General features: G+C 36.9%; 1 protein-coding gene and 1 long non-coding RNA gene across 2 annotated transcripts in view; both read right to left on the reverse strand.

The window, feature by feature from the left end:
• NAF1 (nuclear assembly factor 1 ribonucleoprotein) overlaps positions 1-21,146 on the reverse strand; it is a 41,877-nt gene extending 20,731 nt beyond the window's left edge. The window contains exons 1-3 of the mRNA XM_060653854.3: positions 20,662-21,146; positions 15,982-16,150; positions 1,051-1,144 (exon numbers count right to left, since the gene is read on the reverse strand). Coding sequence (XP_060509837.1) covers positions 1,051-1,144; positions 15,982-16,150; positions 20,662-20,990 — 592 coding nt within the window. The 5' untranslated portion in view covers positions 20,991-21,146. The remainder of the gene's footprint in view (positions 1-1,050; positions 1,145-15,981; positions 16,151-20,661) is intronic.
• LOC145715446 (uncharacterized) lies at positions 5,301-9,259 on the reverse strand. The gene is made up of 2 exons (XR_014137622.1): positions 7,345-9,259; positions 5,301-7,295 (listed from the first exon to the last, which is right to left on the reverse strand). It is a non-coding gene; the product is annotated as an uncharacterized LOC145715446 (long non-coding RNA).
• Positions 21,147-21,695: the final 549 nt, after the last annotated feature.

The following is a 21,695-nucleotide window of genomic DNA, read 5'->3' on the forward strand; positions in this document are numbered from 1 at the left end:
ATTATACAACTGATCATAAGGGCAAGTAAATTGGGTTTTCCTGTATCCCTTAAGTCCTGTAAACTAAGGAGGCTGGTGGACAATCTAGGTCTACCACCCATTTTAAGTATCTTTGACTTTGTCAACTCTGAGTTCTATTTTCAGGTGTATCTCACTATAAGACTTAATGGTAGCTACATTAACTTCAAGGCCTTTCATGTTCCTACCTCACATCCTAGGGCTAAAAGAAATCTGTAATATATAGTTCTCTTAACCAACAGCTTTAAATTTCATGCCATTAAATCACAGAGCTAATTTACATGTTTCTAAAATAAAAATCAAAGGCAGTAGGCAGAAAAATGTTCACTCCCCACCCAAAAGATACCCACATCCTAATCCCTGAACCTGTAAATATGTTTACATTAAAAAAAAAAAAAAAATCGCAGATGTGATTAAGGTTAAGAGCCTTGAGATGGGGAGATTATCCTGGATTATACGTGTAGGCCCAACCTAAGGAGTCCCTAAAAGCAGATAATCTTCTAAGGCTGTAGTCAGGGAGAGATATGATGAAGGGAGAAGGGTCACAGATAAGGCATATTATTGCCTTTGAAGATGAAGGGTGCCATGGGCCAAAGAATGCAGGCAGCCTCTAGAAGCTAAAAAAGACAAGAAAATGGATCCTCCCTAGAGCCCTGACAGAAACTCAGCCTTGACGAATCCTTTAATTTTAGCATAGTGAGACACATATCAAACTTCTGGCCTAGAGAACTGTAGAATAATAAATTTGTGTTGTGTAAAGTTATTAAATTTGTAGTAATTTAATAGTAGTAAAAAACGAAGATACCAAATCAAATTCTGGAGAAATGTCAGTAAAAGTAGACTTTAAATTTTTAAAAAGACAATGTATTTATTAGTAACCTATACAAGTAAAAACTGAATTTATCTATTCAAACTTAGTGACTATAAAATGAAGTATTATTACATATTTCACAGAAAATTCACTAGTCATAAATTCTTTGATGAATACATACCTGGATACAAAAAATTTGATTAATAAAATCATTTACATACCTAATTGCTCAATAATACTTGAAACCATCCCAAGAGGCTTTAATTCAATATCTTCAGGCAGGATAATAGTGAGTTCTTCAACAGAAGGTAGTTCCTATAATATAAAAAAGCACTGATCTTCCTCCAGCTTCACCAACTTAAAAAAAAAAATGGGACATCATTTCTATTTAAAGTTTTATAAACATGTCTGACGATGTAACGTTAGGCACTCAAAACATCACTTTGATGTTATCCTTGTTAGTGTCTGGCAGTATTTCTCCCACCTCCAATATCTCCCCACATGAGTAATACAATAACATCTATAGCTTAATCCAGCTAAACAAAGAACACAGACAAAAGTACCTAGATTTGCCCACCAATCACACTTGAATGAGACAAAGAAAAGAAAAAAAAAAAAAGCTATCACTGTTAAGGAATGCATGATTTAAAAAATAGACAATTCACACAGTGAGTCCCAGAAAAATCATTCTATTGGTCACTACGACTTCTCCAACAGAAGTGTTCTCTCAGCCGTCTTAATTTGGTTAATCAATTTGATTGGGACTAAGCAGTTGAAGACAAGCAGCAATCTTTTCTGGGGCTTTGTGAAAGAGAGTAAATGTCTGGCCTCTTCAGGAAAAAATACAGAATTTCTAGGATACAGAATGTAGGCTCCAACCTGCAAAAGCGGTGACTGTGTTCCTGGAATCTTCTTTCTCTATGTTAAAAACTAAATTTCTTTACAATTCCTCTTTTTTGACCCTATCTCAGTTGCTATAGAAACTAGACGTTGAAGTAGAGATGAAGTTGAAGAGAAATTTAAGAGTAAAACTGACCTTAGGTTTTAAAGTAAACAGAGCTTTCTATTTTTGACCTTTTCCAAAAGATCATAATTAACTTTTACAAGGAAGTTTTTTCCTTAAGAAGGCTTGAAAGTGTAAAGATCCTATGGATGGCATATCAGGAGTTAGTATGGGAGGAAAAAGATAACTTCTGAAGAAATGTCGGAAAAGATGGGAAAACCTAAACAATACAATATACTGCAGATGGATGTATCTTGGGTAATCATTTTCCTCTTCAGGGATCAAACAAGGTTTTTAACAAATCATATAACCAGAGTTGAAGTGTATAACTTGCTTTTATTTTCTGATCAAGAATTACTTACGAAAAATCACACTAAAAGTCTCAACCAACTCAATGCTTAAGACTTAATCTCTGCAAGGTTAGTCTAGATGGTGGTAGAGGAAATGACTGTCTTATGTTAGAATTTTTCTGAGTTCTTTTAGGGAGAGGACAGCCACTGTTCATTTTTGCATATTAAACATGGAAAGTCTTTTCTTGTCAAGACCATGGTTTGAAAGTGGTCCATGTGTACATTAGAATAGAGAAGGGAGTACAGTTGGTAGAAATGATACAGAACACGTGACAAGGAACAGACCTGTTTAAGAAGTTCTTAGGTAAAGAAATCCCACAACCAGTTAAATACAAGAATGGAGAATTATAACACTGGGAGACTGCAGACAGGAAGGCTTTACTGATATTTAAGAGGACAAATCACACTGATTTCTGCTTCTAGGAGTGGCACCTCTTAAAAATAGCAAATGGCATTTTCTAATGCAAAAGTGTAAATTTATTTTTTTTAAGTTTACTTACTTATTTTGGGGGGGGGGGGGGGCAGAAAGAAGGAGAGAGAATCCCAAGCAGGCTCCACGTTGTCAGCGCAGAGCCCAACACAGGGCTCGAACTCACAAACCGTGAGATCATGACCTGAGCCAAAATCAAGAGTCAGACACTTAACTGACTAGGTCACCCAGGCACCACACTAATACAGAAGTATAGTGATGAAATCTGAAATCTGCCCCACTGACTAACCAAATTATAGTTAAATCTAATACAAAAATTTTCATCACTTTTGGATTGTGATAAAGCCCACTGCTTAAATAAACTCAGGATCATGGAGGCAGAACAAAGAATAAGAAGACTCCAAAAGAGAAAGCGCTGTTAGAGCTTTTGGGAAAACTTCTGAACTGAGGTAGACCACATGCCATTAACACTTAGGACACAAAAATCAATGTTACTCTCAAATAAATAAATGCTATTTGGCCACAAAATGAAAAGCTCCTTGTTTTTCATTTTCTATGAAGAGAAATAAAAATCTATGCAATATACAGTCATTATATTTTGGTATCGATCTATATTCTGATACTGTTTTGATTTCCTTTAACTTTAAAATATATGTTCCCTTTTTTAAAAAAAGGAAAAAAACAGTACAGAAGGATTCAAAGCAAAAACCAAAAATTCCCCAATCTTATTACCTTCAACCTCCCAATTCCTCTCCAAAGATGGCTGTAAATAGTCTTTTAAATACACTTACTATGCAGATATAAACTCTACATTTCTAACTTTTAAATATTTTACTTAAAATATCCAATTATGCAAGCTATCCTTTTTACCTATCATTTTGTACATCTTTCTACAACAAAACAAACACCTAATTTTTTAAACATTCTTACAGTATATCACTGTATAGATGGACTATAATTTAACACAGTCACCTGATATATTTGCCACTTTTTAATTTTTATCATACCTATGATACAATGAACTTTCACATATATCTTTGCATAACTCCTGTTATAAACTCCTGTAAGTAGAACTGCTAGATCCAAAGGTATAAACACTTTTCATTTTTTACTGATACTGTTAAATTTCTTTCCAAAAAGGTTTTGTCAGAGGCAGCTGGGTGGCTCAGTCAGTTAAGCGTCCAACTTTGGCTCAAGTCACGATCTCACAGTTCGCGGGTTCGAGCCCTGCAATGGGCTCCAGCTCTGGGCTGAGAGCTCAGAGCCTGGAGCCTGCTTCAGATTCTGTGTCTCCCTGTCTCTCTGCCCCTCCCCCCATTTGCACTACGTTTCTGTCTCTTGGGGAAAAAAAAGTCAAAAAGGTTCATCAATTAACAATTCCACAAATGATGAGATTTTTCCCAGATTCTTGTAATCACTGAGAAGCAACCCTGAAACCTTGGCCAGTCTGAGAGGTCTACAATATAAAATACATCTTGCTTTAATTTGAATTTCTTCATTAATCAGGAAGACTGTGCATCTTTACGTGTTTCCTGGCTCTCTGACTGTTTACGAATTGTGTATCTTATACATTTTTCTTTAAAATTTATCTTTTTATAAATTTATAAGAACTATGTATTAAAGAACATTTGCCCTTTATCAAATATGAAGAAAATATCCACTTGCTTACCTCCCAGAATGCATTTAAGTTGCTTAACGAACTTCAGCATTTTAATTTTTATGTAAATATATCAAGCTTTTCTTTCTTTGGCTTTTGACACTTGTGTCACTAAAAAGAAAGACCTTCCCTATACCAAAATCGCTTTTTAAATTCACTGATATTTTCATTGCTTCTAATCTCATTTTTAATATTTCAATTTGGTCCATTTATAATTTTACTTTTGTATAAAAGCAAAGCAAAGATTGGCTTTATCTTTATCCATATTACTGGCCAATTATTCCCATGTGTTATAGAACAATCCATCCTTTCCTCTACTGATTTGAAGAATAAATTTTAACATGTACTAAATGTACTTATATATTTGGGTTTTTTACTGAAATCTCCACTCAGTTCCACTGATTTATTTCAGTGTCAGTCCTAAACTATTTTAACAACTGTGCCTTTCATTACATGTTTTAATATTTGGGAATAAGGCAAGTTCTTCTATTCACTTCATCCATATTTTTCCCCTTGGAAATTTTCCTAACTATTCTCAGGTTTATTTCACTACACAAACTTTAAAACCATTTTGTCATATATGCGTCTTGTTAGTAGTGATTAAAATCACGTTTAGAGTTGTCTTTTTATAAGTCATAAATAGTCCTTAGGTTTATTTAAAGCCATCTTCTACCTTATTTGATATTATAAATTCCTAGTTATTTAGTATCTTTGCTATTATAAATGTATCTTTATAGGGTATTATTTGAACACAAAAAAGCATCATGCTGAAATTTATGTCCAATTACTTTCTTGTGTATTCACTATATTACCATATTAAATCCCTCTCCTTTTCAACATCATTACATCATGTTTTTAACTTTTCAAATAATATTGGTTGCTATTTCCAGAATATCAAGTGTCAAGCAACTGTAATGATAGAGGGCATGATGAATGAGTTTTTATTAGGAATGTTTTAATGTTAAGCATAATGATGTGTCTTGACTGAAATTTCTTTTTAAAAAGGTTAAGAAAGTGACCATCTATTCCTATTTGTGTTTCTATTTGTGTGTGGATTTTTTTTTTTTTAGATCAGACTGTTGAACTTTATCTAATGCCTTTTCATCATCATTTGAGATCATTATAACATAATTTACTATAAGTTCAGCAGGTCAGCTTCAACATCTGATGAAATCCTGATGTTCTCTAAGGATGTTTATGAGACACATCTAGCAATGAGGATGACAGGGGAAGATATACAAAGCCAGAATATTTGTAGTGGGGCAGGAACTCACAACTGTGGTCAAAAGCAGAGTCTGAGAGGCTTCCTTAATTCCTGTTATCCTGTTTCCGAGCTATGTATTAACAGGACAAAACTGCCTACAAATGAGGAGGATCTCTAGTCCCATACAGAACCAAACTCAGGGAAAAAAACCCCAGAAATACTGTTATCTACGATCACCACCATTCCTCTAGTTCTAGTTCAGTTATCCCAGTATCTTGTAACATAGGAATGTTTTCTAAGCATTCCTAAAAAAGGTCAATGAAGGCATTAAATTGCCTTTTAATAGTAAAAGACCTATTTAAGTGATATATGAAATCTCTCTCACAAATACTCTGCAGAACACAAGAAGTATATAACAAACTAAATATTGTGCATAAAATTTATAAGAAATAAGTGAAATCAGCCTAGTACAATTCCAGGTTAAAAGCTTTATGTGTTTTGGCGTTTACCTTTGAAAGTCCAGTGAAGTAAAGCTTTGAAAATGACAACATCTTGGGGACTGGATCAGAGAAGAAGAGATATTATATTTGTCCTTTTTAAACACATATGCTTTCCATAAAGATTTTTGTCAGGTTCAAAAAGACAGAACTTCAGAAGTTTCAAGAGGAAAGTTCCTTGGATTGCTATGTCAGACTGGGCAGTAGGAGATCTTGTCTTGATGTTTGGATGTCAAATTTACTTTCTCTTCCCTAACTATGAAATCTGAAGTACCACCACACCAAGCCTAGTTACTCTTTATTAAATCACCCTGCTAATTTTCTTTTTTGTAAAACACTTTACTGTCTAACATCCCATGTGTTTATTACTTGCTTGAAGTCCACTCCCTTAACTAGACAATAAATACAACAACAAGCAGGACTTGGTCAGCCTTGCTGATTGCTGTGGCACCCCGAACAGTGGCTAGCACATAGTAGGTGCTTACTACATATTTCTTAAATGAAATGACTTACCTCATCAGTCTAAGTTAAACAAAACTCTCAGAAGAGGTCACAGTCTTTTTCAATCGGCAAAATCAAATAATGAAAATGTAATTCCCAGGAATCAAAAGAGAATCCTCAAGGAATGAAAGTAAGAAACACAGGCTTCTAAGGGAGCTTCGTTGCCCAGGACTGATGCATAGATACCTCAGGTTTGCAGCAGCAAACATCATTACAATTATTAGATTAACACCTGGCTGCCCGATAACACAGTTGCTGTTCAACAGCTGTTCCTGGTAAGGTAACGAATAAATCTGCTCAGTCACATAATCTCCTTTAAAGAAATAAAAATCAATAATTTTGTTTTCCATGAGTGGGGAAAGGATACACTTGTCACAAAAAAAGAGGAAAAACACAGACACACTCCAATAAGGGGGAAAAAATAGCCAGAACACATACTGAAGGACACTACTGCTCTTGACAGTACACATAGGATATAAAGAATTAAAAGTAAAAGTCATACTGATAAACTAAAAAGCTGAGGGCAGAGGTGATGAGGGAAATCTGAGATAGAAAGACCTTCTCCATCACATAAGCAAAAATCAAGTGTACTGAAAATAAAAGACAAAAAGGCTATATACTGCAGGTAAGGAAGATTAAAGTATGAGCCTGGATTAACCTACAACCCTCATGGAAAGATGGATAAGTAGGTAAAAAGGCTTCTTTTATTCTGCTTATAGAACACCAGACACTAACTACATTTGGCTATTTAAATTTAACTAAAACTGAATAAAATTTAAAATGCAGTCTTTAGTTGGACTAGCCACATTTCAAATGCTCAACAGCTACAGTATTAACACAGCACAGATATAGAACATTTCTACCATTGCAGACAGGTCTACTGAACAGCACTGCTTTATGTTCTCAGACATCCAAAAAGCCCTCCACTACAAAACATACACCCAGGTAATAATAGTACCCATCTGTTTTCGGCCATCAATACAGATATAATTTTAAGGCCACATTACAACAGCATACACCATATTACTATTAAGCCTTAATGATAATCTGAATACTCTACCTGGGAAATGAAGATTTGTGATCAATCTCTATTTTTATGACTTTTACTTCCCAAAATTAAAAAGAAACTAAAACCTGTCTTGGATGTACAGTATCTGCAACCAGAGATAAATATCTATCCTACTGTTTAAATACAGTGAGTGTTAGGTTTACTGACTCAAAATCAAAGAAGAGTAAAAATAGTTCTGGACATACTTATTCAAAACCTGTATTTGTAATAACAAAGAATAGGCAAGAAAAGGAAGAAAAGTACTTCATTCACATCATCAGCAGAAGAAAAGGCCACATGGAAATAAAAATCCCTAGTCACATACCAGCATTTGGCAAATGAACGACGGGAATTCAACATACTAAGAAATTCAATCACTTATTTCCTACACAATCTACAGTTCCAAGTCAAAGTCTTTATTAAAAGACAATATGATGGTCCAAGCAAATACAATTTAAGAAAGCTTATTACATTACGATACAATCATCTATCACCAAGACAAAATATGCTACATTATTCAGAAACCAAATAACCAAAGTTCAAATGATCAAATTCTAATATTGCTACATATGCATTTCTACACAAACACTAAAAATACAGCAGACTGGAATCACATCTGTTACTAGTTCTGAATCTGCTTCCCCCTACTTAAATACTACCCTCAGGCAAATCACTTTCTGGGAACCAGTTTTCCTATTCTAAAGATTTTTTTTTTAAGTTTTATTTATTGTATTTATTTATTTGAGAGATAGAGAGAGAGAAAGAGAGAGAGAGAAAGAGAGAGAGAGACAGAGAGGGGCTGAGAGGAAGAGAGAACCCTAAGGCAGGCTCCACGCTGTCAGTATGGAGCTTGACATGGTGGCTCAAATTCATGAACTGCGAGATCATGACCTGAGCCAAAATCAAGAGTCAAACTCTTAACCAACTGAGCCACCCAGGCGTCCTGGTTTTCTTACTCTAAATAGTGAGAAAAGTGAGCAAAAGTTCTGAATATTTCACGTAAATGGCTAATAATGCAATTTAAAAAATGTTTAACTGCATGTAATCAAAAAGACAGCACAGTAAGATAGAAATTATATACCAGCCTCAAACACAATTACTGTAATTCTGGATAATAGATACCCATAACCATGGCATTAAAGAAATGCATGGCCCTAACTACACTTCTGAAATATCCGTGAAAGAACAATTATTGTTCGTGTTACAAGCTTATTATATTCTGATTCTTGAACATCTGTATGGCCTACAAGGTTGTTCAATTAAGCACAATATTCAAATGAGTACCATAGAACATTAAAAATCCATCCTATTAAACTGTAGATACACTAGTCAAAAAATGGGTGTCAAAGACTTCCATCGCAAAATTGGAAGGAGCTAATGGGTCAAATATGGCCTCTGAGAAGATGACATTTGTGCATTACAATGATCTTGAATTCTCTATTTCTTTAAGACTTATGGGGCAAGAAAAAAAAATCAGTAAAAGAAAAAAAAGAGAGAGAGATCAGTAATTTATGATTTTCTGAGGCAAAATTATCTAAAGAACCCTGATTTGGATTTTCATTCACGAATCTACAAAAAGGGCAGTGGAGGGCAATAGAAAAGGAATCAAACATTCCAAATGGCAACTAATCCTTTCTGGTGCAGACTGGGGAGAATTTTTAAAAGTGAGGAAAGTGGAATAAAATTATCTGGCCACTTTCCTCAGATTACTCAAGAATACAGGACATGCATGTGGCAGCCAATTACCTGATGCTATTAGGTGAGCCTTCACTTTTCAGATATGGTTGGAAAGTAGGATCCAATCCCTGGAGTACTGAGAGCCATGAATGGAATTTTTTTTTCCCTATAGCTGGTAAAACATATTGGAAAAAAGAATGGATTAGGTCTGTACACTGTGTGGTAACTATGACCACATATAACATTTAGTAGTAGTCTAATTCATCAACTTTACAAAAAGTACTTTTACAATGTTCCATGGGACTCAGCTTTTTCTTTAGCTATCTCTCACCAGTACACATTAATTGCCATCATGAATTACTCTATTGTATATGACACTAAATTTAAGATTGAGACTAGCCCATTAAATATTTTCACCTAAAAAATGAGTCAACACTTCTTTGCAGTGTCTTTATATTTTTCTTTTTAAATAAATACAATGTTCTTATCCTGTTTTTCTCTAAAATTACTGTCAGAAACAAAGTTCCTAATAAATCCAAAAGTTCACTCACATAAACATTAAAGTAAGATCTCGATACGAAAAAATCTTTAGCAATAAATATAACTCTAAGCATTCTTTTGTTAACTGAGTCCGTATTTCATCAAATAAGACACTGACTTTATATATCACAAAGATAAAGCACTGTCCAAAAAATTTTTAAATGTCATCAATTATTAGTCCCAAATTTTAAAATGTTAACAAATGAAAAAAGTGCCCATTTTAGAACTGACGACATTAGCTGTGTGGATGATGAATGAATGAATGAATGAATGAATGAATGAATGAATGAAGAAACACTCTCTGAGCCCCTACTAGTAACCAACACTGGGAATACAACTGCCAAGCAACACCCTGGATCTATTCAGTGGGAAAGTTCATATTCTCTTCACCTGTCACCTTTCCATACCTATCTTACCTTGTAATTTAAGATCAAGTCAGGATGACTTCCTTGACCCCTGCAGTGCAAGTTATCTGCTCTTACACAAAATCTCACAGCTTTTTAAGGCTAGTAGCATTCATCAGGCATCCAATCATTAACTTTCTGGTGTCACTCTCTAACTAGATTCCCCTTTAACAGACATTTGTCTTTATCCTCTAAAGCAATCAGAACTTACTTATTAAAATCTACTGAGGAATTGGAGAATGTAACAAATGGAATGTTTCTGTGTAATAATAACCACATGGTATATTCACAGAACATATATGGTTATTCTAATAGATAAAACACTATTTATTTGAAGTTTAAGGGATCATTTCTACTTGCTATAAGCTTTACTAAAATAATTTTGTATAACGAAGCATGAAATTTTAATTTTTTTAAAAAATCTGAGCACTATTTTTAAAGAGTACCACATATTAATTTAAAAATAGCTCCTTTTAAGTACATAAGCCATTTCTTAAATATCAAACATTCCAAAAAGAATGTTAGAAGTGTCATCAGTATTCTATGATACAATGCAGTAATTTCAAATGTACCTAGAGTCATAAAAAGCTAAAGTTGAAAGAAGCCTTCATTTAAGGCAAAACTTATAAAGCAAGGTAGGCCTCGAAAACAACATATTCTGTCTATGATTTTTAAGTGAAGACCAAGGTGCAATACAGTTTCATAGATGGTGTGAGATCAACAGGCATGAAATAATCGGCTGTAAGTAACTTCTGACCACTTGAGGCGGTCCAGATAGTTTCCATACCCTTATGTTAGGATGTTTTAGGATATGCATCTGCACTGCCAAAATCAGAAAGAAAATATAGTGTACTCAACCTAACCACAAAATGCATTTGTTTTACAATATAACATAGGCAGTCTCTAAATTATGAAGGTACCAAGAATTGCCTAAAGCATTAAAGTTTTTTCTTGGTCATATTATATTATGTGTATAAATACATACTATTATGCCTACTACAGCATTATCTATTTTTTATCCCCATAAGCACTGTAACCATAACTTTTGAATGTTAAGTAAAACCCTTCAGGTTTTCAGAAGAGAAAATAATAGGCATTAATGTATAAAATTAATTTCTGATTAAGATTTTGAAATGTCACAATCCCTTAAACGTTTTTACGACTCTAAATTTTTAATTACATCTGATTTATTTGAATAAACAGTTCAGGGCATAAACTGCTGACAAAGTTTTTCAAAAAGGACCTAATTTTCCAATTCACTGAAACACTGAATAAACTCAATGTGGTCTAATGTAGTTTCAAAGCTGTAATATCTATGCTGCTTTACATTTACTGTGGAGGTTAAATATACACCTTCTCAGCATTAAAGAGGAGTATATGATAAAAGAATAAGTCCACTTGGCTAAATTTAACAGCATATATTACATAATTGTGACATTATAAATAGAGCCATCTAAGATTACCCTCCTTTTCAATGCCTCTATGGTATGGCTAACCATTCCCTCTTTTTTTCCTCTTCTCTTCACCCCTCCTTTTTTTAAATCAAGTTATAACCATATCTTGTCATCCAAAGGGATTACTGCAACACTCTAAGGTTAATTCTAAAAGAACAATCTTGAGGTTGCTTCACTATCTCCCATATACTTACAATTAAAGACCTGCAATAGTTAGTAGTTAGATCACCAGGACCTAACTTTTCAACAATAGAAAAGATTTAAAAAGCTAGATCCAGGGAGGCAACATTCCTGCTTGACAGACTAACTGAAGGTAAAAATGATGTTCAGCATGCCTCAATGGCAGTAGAGACAGCCTAGAATATGAGACATGTTATAAAGAGGTAAGACAGGGAAAACTGGGATAAATTGGGCATGTCTATGTTCTAGAGATCTCTAACATCCAGCAGAAACTCTCTAATGGATAGAACTGCTTGGTCGATTTTAACTTATGTGTACCTTTTAGCAAAGACAACATGAATAATAGGTCTCATTAATTTTCTTCAGCATTTCATTATGAAATTAAATTAAATAGACTACATAGATGAAACAGTTCTATGCACAATCCCTGCTAAAAGGATATATCAGTATGATCTGAAAAAGATGGTACATTTGATACTGGCTAGAGCTAGTTGTCAAGAGGGGATAGTTCCCAGAAAAGTAGACTGTCATTTTCAAAAAAATAAATAAATAAACTTATTTATTTTTACTTATTTTGTTTTTACTTAAACAAAATCACACACACACAAAAACAAATCTAATAAGCTAAATAATAGGACTGTCCCAAAGTCAGCAAAGAAATATAGCACTAACTGTCTGGTTTGTCAAGGGGAAGATGACAGAAGATACTAGATAGAGAGCCAGGGTCACAATCTATGTGGGAGCTAGAATTAAAAAGATGAATCTACAGGTAAACAGAAGAAGTCAGTAAGTAAAGAAAGAATAAAATGACACTCAGAGAACTAGGAGAATATCCAAGAGGCCTATAAAAGAAACAGCACGGCCATCCTCAATAGCTGCCTAGTTCCCAATGGCTTTCCTCGCCAAGTAAGTTTACAATACATCTCCCTTCTCGAGGTAATTGGAGAGCCTCTGCTACTCACAACCACAAGAGTCCAACATAAGTCACGTGTGATAACCTCTTCCAAGTATTTCCCTTTTATTCTCTAATACGATAACTGTTATTACTGACTAAATAGCATCCTTTTCCGAAATGGATAAAAGCCTCCCTTTCCTATGACAGAGAACCCATTCCTTGTGGTTTGCATGGCTTGGTGTTAACCACACAACCCTCACCCTCCTCAAAATACACACACATTCACACTCCCTTTCTGTAAACTGGCTCGTACATGTTCCCACCTTCACACATGCCCATGTACTTTCTCTAAAGCACTTACTCTCCTACATACTTTCCCACATAAACAGGAGTGACTGTGACTAATGCTCAAGCAATCTGAAGACACATTCCATTAGCCTCAATGATGTGTTCAGGGCTGTGTACCAGGCCCCAGGTAAACCAGTATTAAGCCCTTCACAAGACTCGCATATAGGAATATCAATGGCCAAACTGCCAGGTCTATGGAGAAAAACCTACTGATCAACAGAGAAAAAGGCAGAGTCCTAAAGACACGCAGTATGTGTAACCATACCATCCTTGCTCATCAGGGCCAAGTCATTCTTCTCCCTTGAACTTGAGAGCTGAAGTCCTGAAGGAGTCCTAATATATACTTTCACAGCCCTAAGTCAAAGATTTATGGCAGACCAAGGAACTCATTCCTCCACTCAACTCTAGTAGCAGTAGTCTAAAGGACTAGGAATTTCCAATAAATTGACTTCCTAATCATGTAAATATAAAATAAAGTGAAAAGCTACTCAAGAATCCGAAGTTGAAAAGTAAAGACTATAATTGCTTCTTCCATCCTTCCCAAAGATCCCTCAGAACTGGCACAAAAGGGAACAGACTGGCCCACTGTTCAAGTTTCAAAAGCTAACATACCTTGCCAGCAAACATGTAATTTTCTGATACTAACCAAACATACTTTCACAATTCAATAGCACTTCCAAAATTATATTTGTCTCTGATTTATTTACTCTCTGTCTCTCTCCACCAAGCACTATGAAAGCAGAAACTGGAGGGTTTTGTTTATAGCACTTAGTATATGACAGGTGTGCTAGAATAGTTTAAGAATGAATGAATGTAAAATGCCAGTTCCCTTACTCATTCTTATTCTCAATCATATATTACTCTTGACTGACAACTCATTATCTATTAAGCACCCTACCTGATACTATGGAAGCTACAAAGATGAGATATGAACTCAGCCTTCCAGAAGGTAGTTCCTGGCCTCTGTGTAAACATGGACCCTTTTGGTTTTCTGATGAAAATATGAGCACAATATACCAAGAAAAATACTTAAACATATAGACTAAAATTTTGCATTAAATTTCAAGAGATTCACAAGGTAAAATTCCAGGTCTAGTAAGATAAATTTAGAAAATGATATACAGGGGCACCTGGGTGGCTCAGTTGGTCAAGTGTCCAACTTCAGCTCAGGTCATGATCTTGCAGTCTGCGAGTTTGAGTCCCACATTGGGCTCTGTGCTGACAGCTCAGAGCCTGGAGCCTGCTTCAGGGTGAGCCTGCCTCTGCCCGACTCATGTTCTGTCTGTCTCTCAAAAATGAGTAAATTAAAAAAAAATTTTTTTAATGATATATATACAGGAGTACTGCAGTCCTTTATTTGTTGATCTGAGAAAACTTAGAAAGGTGACCAAAATACAAGAGAAAGGCCAAAGAAGTCTCCTAATATTTTCAGAAAATAAATAGTCATAAGTTGGGAGAGCCTGTGCATAAAAAGGCCAGGAAGGGATATCAATGTCTGTAGTTTGATGAAGCTGCATAAAAATCCAAGCGGTTTTCAATACATAAAGCATAAAATAGGATATTTCTCACTACAAGTAGAGAAAAAGAAATAATATTGGTAGGTCATAAAAAGGTGCCCAATTACCTCCAGGCTTTTAAAATGTTTTCAAAATTAAAAATTAAAAAATTAAATGCTTTCAAACCTTGCACTAAAATGTTTCATTAAGTTATTACATAATAACTGTAATTAGTGATCATTAAATTTTTAAAAAACATTAACAATAAGTAAAGTACATAAGGGTATAGAGAGAATAAACATGGGGCAATATAGCCTATATTCTGAAATTCTGAGGAGATATTTCTATTGGATCATGAGGTTTCAACCAAACTATCACCATCCTTCTAGGAACGGTTTACAGTTTAAGAGGAAATAACCACACGAGACTACTTTACAAACCAAACCTATCAGGTGCCAATAAATACCATCCTGTAATGAACAAGTTTTCTCCATCTGCAACAATAAAATGTTCCCAAACCTCAAGTAAATAGGGGTCCTAAGAAACTCTACCCATCTAATTGCACTTTCTACTCCTCTAAATGCAATCAATTAAAAAGATTTCAAGGGTACCTTGGTGGCTCAGTCAGTTAAGTGTCCAACTCTTGATTTCAACTCAGGTTATGATCTCATGGTTTGTGAGAATGAGCCCCACATTGGGCTCTGCACTGAGTGTGGAGCCTGTCTGGGATTCTCTCTCCTGCTCTCTCTGCCCCTCCCCCCACCTGTGTTTGCTCACTTGGGCATGCACACTCTTGCTCTCTCAAAAGTAAATAAACATTTAAAAATAAATAAATTAATAAAAAGATTTCAATTATGGGGCACCTGGGTGGCTCAGTTGGTTAAATGCCTGACTTCAGCTCAGACTGAAGATCAGGTCATGATCGCATGGTTCAGGAGTTTGAGCCCACATCCGGCTAGCTTAAAGTTGACATTGCAGAGCTTGCCTGGGATTTTCCGTCTCCCTCTCTCTGCCTCTCCCCTCACTCTCTCTCTCGGAATAAATAAATAAATTAAAAAAAAAAAAAAAAAAAGATTTCAATTACTATTGGACAAAATTTTCTGACGTGTGGACAAACACACACACACACACACACATCACCAAGGTTGTAAATCCACATATGAAATCTTTTCTAAGAAAATTTTAAAAAAGTAGCAAACTAAAGTTAATGCCCAGCATGAACAATTTTCAAACTTTAGAGTTAGAAGCAACCTTAGAAACCTTAGCAACCAGATCAATCCTTGCTTTTATGTTAAAAAAAAAAACAAAAACAAAACAAAAAACAAGGCATAGCAAAAGTCTGCCCAATAACAGGCTGAGAAGTCTTCAAATTTATGGAGGCAGATACAGGCCAAATGAGACCAGAATTAGTACCGTAACATCTTTTATAACATGCAAATTAAGTTTAAGAACAAACAGAAGTACTTACGTTAAGGAGTAATTCATCTTTTGTTTTAAGAGGGAAATTCTTATTTTCCTTCTCAACTTGTAAATCATCTTCTCCATCTGACAGCAGTGGAGGAAGTGACAGACGAGAGGACGATGATGAGGAAGATGATGAGGACGAGGAGGAGCTTGAACTATCTGAATCTGTGTCACTGTAGGGAGAAAAAGTTGAAAACTTAGTAAAGCAGTAGTAAAACAGTACTAAATTACAAGTGTTCAACTAGGAAATATCTACTTTACTATGTATTTACTGTTGCTGATATAATTCAAAAGCTAGCATCTCGAAATTGACTATGATTTTTGGAAAGTAGACTTTAATCCATTGGTAACATTTGCAAAACCTCTGCTATAACCCAAAACCTTTTTATTAAAATAGTCTCATACATCACACATTTGTCTTAATGTAATTATGCATGTGACAAATCACTCACAAAAGAAATCTCTGAACAAGAGACCTTTCTTACTACTCAATGACCAGAAGATCACTTAATTGCCAATAAAATGTTCACAGTTTCATGCAACTTGGGAAACTCCTGAAAATTACCAATCATGCTGACCACTCTACTCTCTAAAAACTCCCTTAGCCCTTGATTTCCACAGCGACCAGTAACCCTCTTCTTAAATTGCTGATTATGTCCCTCAGCACATTTTATGTTTTTAAAAGTCCATCCTCATTTCTTCTTCTTTGTCCTCTTCCCATGGATAACCTCATCCATTCCAATGATTTCAATCATCACTCCTGTATAGATAACTCCTAAATCATCAGCTTTGATACTGAAAATTCTAGGCTCCACCCCTTATCTCTGGCTGTACACTGGCCACTCTGTATGAATAACCTACACTCACCTCATACTACCAACAAGTTAAAAAAAAAAAAATTCTCCCTATTAAACCTGCTTCTCTCCTTGAGCTACTATTTTATTTCATTGCTTAGTCTTCAATCCAGTCACCATAGGTAGAAAAGTTGGAATCATTTTGAGCTAATGCAATCTCACAGTGATAAAATACTATCTTCAGATGGCAAACTTCACTCCTACTCCACTTCTCACTCCCATTTCCACTGTCACTATGACCATATTTGGGGGAGGTCCTCATTTCTCACCTATCTTTCTGTAATAACTGTATAACTGGCGTTAACACTAGTAGTCTCTTTCCACTACAGTCAACCCTTCCTTCTACTGCTGTTAACCCTCACGCTTTCATGACCTTCCCTCCTAATCAGTTCACACTTGCTTAAAATAAAAAAGAAAAAAACCATCCATGATTGGACATTAGATCTTGGGGAATTATTAATTTTGTTATGTGTGGTAATTGTGATTATGTAAGAAAATGTCCCCTTAGAGAATGCATGCTGAAACATTCAGGGAGAAAGTGTCATAATACCTATAAATGACTTTTAAATGGCTCATTAATGGGGCACTTGGGTGACTCAGTTAAGCATCTCTTGATTTCAGCTCAGGTCGTGATCTCATGGTTGGTGAAATGGAGCCCTGTGTTAGGCTCTGCCCTGACAGTGCAGAGCCTGCTCGGGATGCTCTCCTCCTCTCTCTCTCAAAATAAATAAAGATTTAAAAAAATAAAATGGCTCTGAAACTAACTTCTGAAATGTTAATAAGTATTAAATCAAGATGACAGCTGTGTGTTTGTACCATTCTTTCCATTTCTTTATTAAGAAAACACTAAACAGAGAAAAGCTTTAAAACTTTCTCCATAAATCTATGCTGGGTACAAGACACAGGCCATGCTCCTAGTGTATTTCAGAGCCCTCTGCAATCAGGTTCCTGATAACCTTTACAAGCCCATCTCCTGCCACTTCTCTAGCCCAGAAGCATATAAAACTTCCCAAATTCCCTTATTTTCACACCTCATGCCATTATTTGTGCTATTTGACTGGAATGCCCCAGGGAAGAAAAATTCCATTCTTCTTTATAGGCTCAACTCAAATATTACCTCCTCTGAAGCCACCCCCTACCCACCAAAGGTACACTTATTTCTTTCTTTGTCTAGCACAGCGTTTTCTTTTCAAACTGCCTAGTACAGCCAGTCCATACTATTCCATAATTCATTGAAAAACAATGGACTACTAAGTGCTTGAAATTAAGACATTAGTCCTGGCAAGTATGGTCTTTCCTTCTGTTACCAGTGAACTCCTTCCCACTATTACTATTATCAGGAATCTTCCCCTCTATCCCTGATCATTCCCATCAGCATATCAAAACTCTACACTACCTCTGTTGAATTCCTCCAGCTATGGCCTCATTTCTCCCCTTAAAGTTTCTTGACACGGTTGTTGTTACCGCATGCTGTCTCTGCTCCTTTACTTCCCATTCAGTCTTTACCCCAAAATGGCTTCCATCACCACCACTCCTTGACAAGATCACCAACATTCCCCATGTTGTCAAGTCCAATGGACGTGTTTCTGTCATCTTAATTAACTTCTCAGCAACATCTGACATGGTTCCCACTGGCTTCCTCAAAAAACTTCCATATTTTGGCATCCACTATGTTAAGGGGGTATTCCACCCTCATGTGGCTTCTTCTGTCTTCACGGCTTTACATATGACCTTCACTTGGGGCACCTGGGTGGCTCAGTCAGTAAAGCGTCCAACTTCAGCTCAGGTCATGATCCCAGTGAGTTCAAGCCCCGTGTTGGGCTCTGTGCTAAAACTCAGAGCCTGCAGCCTGCTTCAGATTCTGTGTCTCCGTCTCTCTCTGCCCCTCCCCCACTTGTTCTCTCTCTCTCTCTCTCTCTCTCTCTCTCAAAAATAAACATTAAATAAAAAATGTCGTTCACTTAAAAGAGACTAAACAGACATAACATCCAAATGCATTGTTTGAGAATCTTGTTTGAATTCTAATTCAAACAAACCAACTATTAAAAGACAACTAGCAAAATATGAATATAGACTGGCTATTAGGTGATATTAAGGAATTAGGGTTAATTTTACTACATCTGATAATGACATGGTGGTTGCTTAACAAGTACTTTATCAGTCAGAAATGTAAAGAACATATAGGTAAGGTGACATGCTATTTTAGATTTCCTTTAAAACTCTCAGGTTAAAAAAAAAGATAAAACAAGATTAGCGAAATAATGGAAACTGTTTAAGTGTGGTGTCGAGTACATGGGCATTCATTACATTACTCTCTACTTTCAACAAATTTGAAATGTCTGTAATAAAAAGTTAAACTAAATCCTATTTGTAATCTGATGTTCAACTTTACATCTCCAGTCAAGAATTGTCCCCCAAACTCTAAACTTATTATCCCATGCTTCCCTGACATCTACAATTAGCTGTCAAAGAAATCTCAAATTAACTGTTCAAATTAAACACTCTTATTTGTCTCCAGCCCCCATCCCAGATAGGTTACTCCCCACTTCACTAAACAGCACCACCAATGTCTCTTTGTCTAGCTCACTGCCCCATCTATTAGGGCAACTTCAAAATATTTAACCCAGACAACAATGGTCACATCATGGACTCGTGCAACATCTTTCCAACTACTTCCACACCAACCACTGTTCCACTCTTGCTTCTCTGCTCTCTTTATTTGAGAGAGAGAAAGCGAGAGAGCGAGTGCAGGAAGGGCAGAGAGAGAGAATCCCAAGCAGGCTCAAAACTATCAGCACATAACCCGATGTGGGGCTTAAACCCACAAACCCTGAGATGATGACCTGAACTGAAACCAAGAGTGGGAGACTTAACTGATTGAGCCACCCAGGCACCCCTCTTCTTTCACTCTTGAATCCAGTTCAATTCCTTCTCTACAGAGCAAAACTTATTAGAATATACACCTGAGAATGCCATTTCTCTGCTTAAAATTCAAAAGCTTCTCTAACACTTTGAATGAAAACTTTAACATGGCTACAGGGTCCTACAGGGTTGGCCTCTCCTATTACTTTCTCAATGTCTCACTTGTCCCTTCACTGTAATTCTCACCACCTCTAATTTATGTATTGATGTGTTTAGTTTTAGTTTTGGTCCCTCTCTCTATTTTATTCACCTATTCAGTATCCCACATGACACTCAAATACGTGTAGATAACGTTCAGTGTGGTCTAGTAACATCCTACAACCTTAAGTCCTCTCTCACCACATGTGTCATATTTATAAAAAAAAAAAAAAAACCTGTTTATAAAATCTATCCAGATCATATAATAATGCTAAATAACAACGTTTCCCTAATTTCACGAACACGTGCTCCCTGCAAGAATTCTACGAATTAACAAAATTGTCAGGAGCCAAACGGGAAATGTCTGAAATCCTGTAACTGGTCCTTCCTTAACTCATCTGGCTCAAAAAAACACACTCTAAACCTGTTTGTTTGTTTGAAGATCCGACAAAACTCAAAATCATAAACGTAAAGGGACACACGCCAAACTGGTTATCGAATCCATCATCCTCAGGTTTTTTTTTTACGATCTATACATAGGACCCTTCAGACTACCACATTTAAGAAAGAGGGATCTGATTATTAATCTCGGATTCACCACGCGATTTGCAGGAGAGAGGAATGGGCGGTCCGAGCTACTTGTCAACACGTGCTCAGTAAGCTTAGCTACCGCTCCTCCCTCCCTCCCGGGCCCACGCGAGAACCCTCTCAGTCCCTGGCCTCGCGCCTCCCCCCACCCTCCGGAGATCCGGGACCCCTAGGCACCGGACCTGTCCGAGTCTGAATCCGAGTCCGAGGTCTCTAGAGAGTCTGGGGTCCGCGCCTGCTCTGCGGAGCCTGAGCCGGTGACGCAGTTCCCTCCCTGTGGAGGTTCTGGCCTTGATTGCGGCGCGAGTTCTGGCGGCTGTTCCTCTGCAGGCTGAGCCTCCGCGGCCTGGCCGGTGTCCGGGGACCGCTCATTCGACTGTGGTGGCGGCCGAGGGTCTGGGACAGGTACACAGCTCGGAGACAGCACCGCCTGACCCTGGCTATCTCCCAAACTGGTGCCATTAAATTTCAGAGTTTCCAACTGAGCGGCAGCGGCCTCCACCACTTCCATGGCGTCGCGCCGGAGACCCAGTCGGATTCACCTTCAGGGCCCTCAGAGAGGCTCGCGGGTCCCTCGGAAAAAGGACAGAACAACAGGGTTCCCGTCTGTAACCGCGCCAGGCCCGACTTCCCGCGTTTCTGGCTAACTGCACGCCTAGCTGCCTGGAGACACGCCCCCGCCGTTTACTCAGCGGCACTTCCGGGGGAGCGTACGACGTGACCGGACGCGATTGCGCTCACCGGGGGCGGGGCGGACCCGCGGGGCCCTAAACCCTCCGTTTCATTGCGTCCCCGGGCACCGTGGGGTTAGGGGGCTGGACGTTCCAATTATTGCATCTGGGACAATTCAACTTCAAGCTGAGATGCGAAGGAGGGCTTGTAGGGCAAGGGAGTTACCTGATTGCACGAGTCACTGTAAGTAAGAAACTTGAGCCAGAAGTCTGGAACAGACACTTCTAGTAAACTTCATTAAAGTTAAATCGATAGATAGATAGCAAGCGCGTTAACAATCATCTGAAAAAAATTACTCCAACTATTCCTTGTTTTTCTTCAAAGCACTCTCAAAAAGAGCAGTAATAGTTGACGGAATGTTGCTGCTTGTTGATGTTATGGTGAGATCTATATTGTAGTTGATGCCACTTAATAGAAAGGGTAGGATGGGACTAAAATGAACAAACTTAGCATGGAAAACTGTTTAGATCATAAGGAAGGTAAG

This window comes from Panthera onca, chromosome B1 (genome assembly GCF_046562875.1).
Source record: "Panthera onca isolate mPanOnc1 chromosome B1, mPanOnc1 haplotype 2, whole genome shotgun sequence".
Lineage (NCBI taxonomy): Eukaryota > Metazoa > Chordata > Mammalia > Carnivora > Felidae > Panthera > Panthera onca.